Source organism: Aegilops tauschii, chromosome 5 (genome assembly GCF_002575655.3).
Source record: "Aegilops tauschii subsp. strangulata cultivar AL8/78 chromosome 5, Aet v6.0, whole genome shotgun sequence".
Classification (NCBI taxonomy): domain Eukaryota; kingdom Viridiplantae; phylum Streptophyta; class Magnoliopsida; order Poales; family Poaceae; genus Aegilops; species Aegilops tauschii.
The window spans coordinates 425,519,996-425,527,232 of record NC_053039.3 but is presented as its reverse complement, the minus strand read 5'-3'; the positions used below and the strand labels follow the sequence as shown (position 1 = coordinate 425,527,232).

Here is a 7,237-nt window from a genome sequence, read left to right as displayed (position 1 = left end):
TTACTTTCTCTGTAAAGAAATATAATAGCGTTTAGATTACCAGAGTAGTGATCTGAAGGCTCTTATATTTCTTTATGGAGGGAGTACTTTTTTTTAATCTCATGTTCACACTTTTTTTTTGAAATTATAGTAGATTTTTATTCAAAGCAAAAAAGAAAGTAAAACGGCAGGCCAACGGACAGCAGTAACGACAACGCTGCAGTACGTATACTTACGAAATGGTTCTAAAAATAGGCGCTATTCGTTCACGAGCGGTGACTATATCGGGCAGCTTAATCCACTCCACTGGCTGGTGTAGACGTACGCTACGCTAATTAATCCACAAGATGTGGTAGGGAATCCATCTACTAGTCACTAGTCGGCCGGTTGAGGCCACGTTGGGGCCCTGGATCAGAGATCTTTTCACTGCTTCTGTGCTTCACGTCGTGATCACGAGCTGTCCCTTCCCCTCCGTCCTCTGAATCCTATGGCCAACTGGCACGATGCCGAGATGTGATGCGTTTGTCCTCACTAGGTTAGATATGTGGCTCCATCCCCTAAATAAAAGAAAGATATGTGGCTCCATTATGCTAGTTATTCTTCGGACGGCTACACTTGTAGAAACGACGGGTAAAACGTACTACAAGCAAACAAAAGTGATCCCTGTGGCACATAAGCTTTGCTTGCTTGCAAAGTAAAAAGGAGCGAGAGCAGAAGGAAGGAGATAGAGATGGAGGGTGGGACCCTACCGCTTTGTCCGTCTCCTTCTGTGGCGCGCCGCTGCCACCACCCGAGCGCCCCGCCGGGTAACCACTAGACCACCTTCCCTATTTATTCTTCCCCGCCTCGGTTCCCTTCTTCTCATCCCAACTCGACCGTTCAAACCAACCTGCAACTCTCAACGCAGCGACTTTCCACTAGTTTTTGACGCTGCAACTGATGGACACCGCCGCTGCCGGTTCCCCGCGTGAGGGGCACAGGACGGTGTGCTCGGAGCCGCCCAAGAGGCCGGCAGGGCGGACCAAGTTCAGGGAGACGCGCCACCCGCTATACCGCGGCGTGCGGCGCCGGGGCCGGCTCGGGCAGTGGGTGTGCGAGGTTCGCGTGCGCGGCGCGCAAGGGTACAGGCTCTGGCTCGGCACCTTCACCACTGCCGAGATGGCGGCGCGCGCGCACGACTCCGCCGTGCTCGCGCTCCTCGACCGCGCCGCCTGCCTCAACTTCGCCGACTCCGCCTGGCGGATGCTGCCCGTCCTCGCGGCTGGCTCGTCCCGCTTCAGCAGCGCGCGGGAGATCAAGGACGCCGTCGCCATCGCCGTCCTGGAGTTCCAGCGGCAGCGCCCCGTCGTGTCAACGTCGGAGACGCACGACGGCGAAAAGGACGCCCAAGGCTCGCCGACGCCGAGCGAGCTGTTCACGTCCAGCGACTTGTTGGACGAGCACTGGTTTGGCGGCATGGACGCCGGCTCGTACTACGCGAGCTTGGCGCAGGGGATGCTCATGGAGCCGCCGTCCGCCAGAACGTGGAGCGAGGATGGCGGCGAATACAGCGGCGTCTACACGCCGCTTTCGAACTAATTATCCGACTAATTAAGCCATGTACAGTTTTAGAAACTAGGCTACTAGTGGTTGTGTTCTTCCAAATATGGGAAGATACAGAGTAAGCATCAGGAGCAATTTTTTCCCCGTATTTGAAAGCTTCCGGTTTCTATTTGCAGGGAAGGACTGAATTTGTCTATCAAGACCAAAGAAAAATGACCATATCTGGTAGTCCAGTACTCACAGGTGCACTGAATCTCCATGGACCGGAATCAATCAAAATATCTTATGACAACATGGAGAAGAAAACGACAAATGAAAAGGACGTCGCTGTTGAATGATACAACTTGACAACAATAATGGTTGTTGGACAGATTATATGCCAAAGCATACGATTCGTTCTGCGAGTCTAAAATATCTCATACTGCTAGAGTTGTGTCGACTATGATGTACAATGTAGGTTACAGTTGGACTTGTAGTAGTATCGTGTTTAGATAGGATATGGAGTCGTGTTTTAATAGGACACTTGTATCCTTGGCCTCTCATGTATAGTGGGGGTAGACACATGATGTGTAACCTATGCCAACATAATAGCACAGGAACGCAGGAAAAGCCGGCGATATGTGCCAGCGTCCAGGGCGACTGGGTGCGGTATTGTAGCGGTGTCATAGGGAGGAGTGCCCATAGTCAAGCCTCGGGGATGTAGTCATATCGGTGAATCTCGTTAACAAATCTCGGTATCGTACTCGTGTGATTGCGTGGTCCTCGGATGATCGATAGTATACCTCGAATTTATTCTAACAAGTGGTATCATGAGCTAGGTTGTGTGGAGGCCGTGGAAGGTTGATCTTAGAAGACGAAGCGGTCTGAACTCTGAAGGCGATGTCAGGCGAGTGCGTTGGGACTTCTTGTCTATCGGATAGGTACCTGATCGATCTGTTTCGGCGAGACGGACGTGCTCGATCGAAGCGGCGCGGACCAAAGTCACGGGGGAGCAACTAGTTAACGAGCGCTCCTTCGGGAGCCTCGCAACGATCAGCGCCACTTGGCGCGCTCTCAGCCATTCGCCACGTGTCGCGCTCTGGACGCTCCCTCCAGATTTTGTATTTTAATTTTTCCACACGTGTTTTCGGCTTTTTAAACGGTTTTTTCCCGGTTTTTTCCGGGTCTTCCTTAGCGTTTCGACCCAAAAAAAAATTTTAAAATTTTTTTTGCGCGAAAATACGCGTTTACTTTTTTTCTTTCGTGAAAAGTCACTTTTTTTTCGCGAGAGTCATGGTTGTGCCTTTCGGAAACAAAAAAACGCGTTTTCTGTTTTTTTTTCTTTCGCGAGAGTCACGGTTTTACTTCCGCGAGAGGCACGGTTGTGCTTTCGTGAGAGTCACGGCCGTGCCTCTCGGAAAGGGAAAAACAAAACGCGTTTTTTGTTTTTTTTTTCGCGAGAGTCACGGTTTTGCTTCCGCGGGAGGCACGGTTGTGCTTTTGCGAGAGTCACGGCCGTGCCTCTCGGAGAAGGAAAAAAATACGTATTTTCTGTTTTTTTCTTCTTTCGCGAGAGTCACGGTTTTGCTTTTGCCAGAGGCACGGTTGTGCTTTCGCGAGAGTCACGGGTTGCCTTTTTCGGAAAGGGAAAAAACGTGTTTTCTGTTTTTTTTTCTTTCCACGAGAGTCACGGTTTTGCTTCCGCGAGAGGCACGGTTGTGATTTCGCGAGAGGCACGGGCGTGCCTCTTTCGGAAAGGGAAAAAACCGTGCTCCCGGTTTGGTTTTTTCGTCCGGTTTTTTCGTCCGGTTTTTTCATGAGAAAAAAAGTTCGTCAAAACCTATCAACATGGGATCTAGTTTTGAAGATCTCGACGCGAGGAATCCAACGGTGAAACGGTTTGAGATTTGGACGCACGGTTTAAGAGATAAAACATTTTGAATAAACGAATCTACGAAAAAAAATAAAAACTCCCAGATTACGACAAGTGACGCGCTGCATGTGCGTCACTTGTCGTGACGTGGGAAGATGGAGTGTTCTTTGCAACGAGTACTCCTTAATTAGTGATTTCAAAGTCACGGGGAGCCGAAGCCGAGGAGCCTCGTGGGCAGCCTAGGGCGTGGCAGGCTGGCCCAGTGGGGCTAGCTGGTTGCGTGCTTAATGGGCTAGGCCCTTGTGCATCCATGAGGTGGAGGCTTTGGGCAAGGCCTGGTGGGGTCTAATTTGCGAGGTGCTGCTGATGATACACGCGACACAACCAACATGGAAGCTAAGACGTGAGATTTGTTTGAGAAAAAAGGTGCCAAAGCCATGTGTGTGTACATGGGCAGTTTTGGATTTGATCTTTTCTGCCAATGTGCACGGAGAAGCTACAACAACAAATAGAGACAAGAAAAATTATGCAGGTTGCACGGAAGTTTTTTCTGGGCCGGTTTGTTGAGATGGCTTGAAACACGTGGATAGGCTGCGGAAGCGCGCGGACAAGCGCATCATGAGGATCATGCAAACACAGAGCGTCCAAGACATGCATAGATGTGCAAGCGGTCATGGTGCAGGATGGTGCATGATTGCAGTCGAACAAGTTCGGTTGGGTCGGACTAGACAGTCTGACGGATCGATGCAAGTCGGTTGGTGTAGTAGACGGTGGTAGGATCGGCGACGACGACATAGGAGCGTGATGCTGATGGTGACCGACTTCTGAGATGTGCAAACACGTGGCAAATGCCCGAGGGTCTGTGTGGCTCCGACAAGACTATGGCGCGAGGTTGATTCAAGACGGTGCACGTGAGAGCTTGAAATCGACGAGGCGCGGGGTGGACTGATCATCTACCATGGATGGAGTCATGTTGAAGGTGGAGCTGAGGTCTGGAGGTAGACTTCACTCGGTGCTGATTGAGGGGCTACGACATAAGTCGACAGAGAGTCGAAGCCTATTCAGCAAGAAAAAAGCTAGTGACACGTAGTTCGGACTGGAGCCCAGTGGTCCGATGGAAGCGTAAAACTTGTCATCGATCGGTGGAGTCATGTCCTAATAGGACACTTGTATCCTAGGCCTCTCATATATGGTGGGGGTAGACACATGATGTAACCTATGCCAACATAATAGCACAGGAACGCAGGGGAAGCCGGCACCGCCGGCGTCTAGGGCGACCGGGTGCGGTATTGTAGCGATGTCATGGGGAGGAGCGCCCATAGTCAAGCCCCGGGGATGTAGTCATATCGGTGAACCTCGTTAACAAATCTCGGTGTCATGCTCGTGTGAGTGCTTGGTCCTCGGATGATCAACAGTATGCCTCGGATTTATTCTAACATCGACGAAGATAGAGGTAGGAACATCCACAGTCGGGATCCTCAGACCGGCCCAAACTGGCTGAACAGACGGGCTCGATTACTGATCGGTAGAAAAAACCATTCCAAACGGATGTCTCATACACGCACCAAACACCTTGGTTCACAGGCATTCCACATATCCAGCTCAACTTTAGGATGGATACGGAAGGACCGGGAGCGTCCGCCACATTCTGGCCCATGTTGGCCCACACAATCCCACATATGTCCATCCTTATCAGCTTCCCGGACCAAACTTTAGCCACTCCATTCCATCCCCAAGCTCCCTTGCAGCGGTCTTTGGCTTTCTCCGGCATGGCGGCCAACCGTCACCTGATTTGCAGATTGGAAGCTCATCCCATGCGAGCTAGTGGAGGAGATGGCCATCCGCATTACGCTCCACCTCGGCCATGAGAAAAGTGCACGACGACAGTCTAAATCGATCCGGCGGGAATCTATAGCGTCCGCCCTAGTGGGCTTGGATCCGGCGCGAGGCTCATCGCTGCTACTTCTTGAGCTTGCGTTGGTTTTTCCCTTGAAGAGGAAAGGGTGATGCAGCAAAGTAGAGATAAGTATTTCCCTCAGTTTGAGAACCAAGGTATCAATCCAGTAGGAGACAACGACAAATCACCAATACCTGCACAAACAATCAAACAACTTGCACCCAACGCGATAAAGGGGTTGTCAATCCCTTCACGGTTACTTGCAAAAGTGAGATCTGATGGAGATAGATGAAACTAGACAAAAGATAAAGTAAATATTTTTGGGTTTTTGGTTTATAGATCGGAAAGTAAAAGATTGCAAAATAGTAGATCGGAAATTATATGATGGAATATAGACCCGGGGGCCATAGGTTTCACTAGAGGCTTCTCTCAAGATAGCAAATAATACGGTGGGTGAAGAAATTACTGTCGAGCAATTGATAGAAAAGCGCAAAGTTATGACGATATCTAAGGCAATGATTATGTAATATAGGCATCATGTCCGTGTCAAGTAGACCGACTCCTGCCTGCATTTACTACTATTACTCCACACATCGATCGACTCCTGCTTGCATCTAGAGTATTAAGTTCATGAAGAACAGAGTAACACATTAAGTAAGATGACATGATGTAGAGGAATAAAGTCAAGCAATATGATGTAAACCCCATCTTTTTATCCTCGATGGCAACAATACAATACGTGCCTTGCTGCACCTGTTGCACTAGGAAAGGACACCGCAAGATTGAACCCAAAGCTAAGCACTTCTCCCATTGCAAGAAAAAACAATCTAGTTGGCCAAACCAAACCGATAGTTCGAAGAGAATTACAAAGATATCAAATCATGCATATAAGAATTCAGAGAATATTCAAATAATATTCATAGATAAGCTGATCATAAATCCACAATTCATCGTATCTCGACAAACACACCGCAAAAGAAGATTACATCGGATAGATCTCCAAGAACATCGAGGAGAACATGGTATTGAGAATAAAAGAGAGAGAAGAAGACATCTAGCTACTAGCTATGGGCCCGTAGGTCTGAGATAAACTACTCACGCTTCATCGAAAGGTCCATAGAGTTGATGTAGAAGCCCTCGGTGATCGAATCCCCCTCCGGCAGGATGCCGGAAAAGGCCCCAAGATGGGATCTCACGGGTACAAATGGTTGCGGCGGCTGAAAAGTGTTTTCATCGATACTTCTGGTGGTTTGGGAATATATGTGAATATATAGGAGGCATAATTAGCTCAGGGGAGTCACGAGGGGCCCATAAGGCAGGGGCGCGCCCTCCCCCCTTGTGGCTGCCTCATGGCTCTTCCGACTTGATCTCCAAGTCTCCTGGATGTCTTCTGGTCCAAGAAAAATCACCACGAAGGTTTTCTTTCGTTTGGAATGCCTTTGGTATTCCTTTTCAGCGAAACTCAAAAACAAGGAAAAAACAGAAACTGACAATGGGCTCTAGGTTAATAGGTTAGTCCCAAAAATAATATGAAATAGCATATTAATGCATATAAAACATCGAAAACAGATAATATAATAGCATGGAACAATCAAAAATTATAGATACGTTGGAGACGTATCAAGCATACCCAAGCTTAATTCCTGCTCGTCCTCGAGTAGGTAAATGATAAAAATATAATTTTTGATGTAGATTGCTACCTAACATATTTATCCATGTAATTTTTCATTATTGTGGCATGAATTTTCAGATCCATAAGATTCAAAACAAAAGTTTAATATTGACATAAAAACAATACTACTTCAAGCATACTAACAAGGCAATTATGTCTTCTCAAAATAACATGGCCAAAGAAAGCTTATCCCTACAAAATCTTATAGTCTGGCTATGCCCCATATTCATCACACAAAAAATATTCAAATCATGCACAACTCCGATGACAAGCCAAGCAATTGTTTCATACTTTT

The 7,237-nt window shown here is 48.1% G+C and overlaps 1 protein-coding gene across 1 annotated transcript; it reads left to right on the top strand.

The window, feature by feature from the left end:
- The first annotated feature begins 828 nt into the window (after positions 1 to 828).
- On the top strand, positions 829 to 2,316 carry LOC109753264 (dehydration-responsive element-binding protein 1B). The gene is made up of 2 exons (XM_020312174.4): positions 829 to 1,578; positions 1,698 to 2,316. The coding sequence occupies exon 1, from the start codon at positions 919 to 921 to the stop codon at positions 1,555 to 1,557; it is 639 nt and encodes a 212-aa protein (XP_020167763.1). The 5' UTR covers positions 829 to 918; the 3' UTR covers positions 1,558 to 1,578; positions 1,698 to 2,316.
- Positions 2,317 to 7,237: the final 4,921 nt, after the last annotated feature.

What these genes read in the sequence shown, in the direction of transcription:
- LOC109753264 (XM_020312174.4), top strand. Translation starts at nt 919, where the DNA reads ATGGACACCGCCGCTGCCGGTTCCCCGCGTGAGGGGCACAGGACGGTG.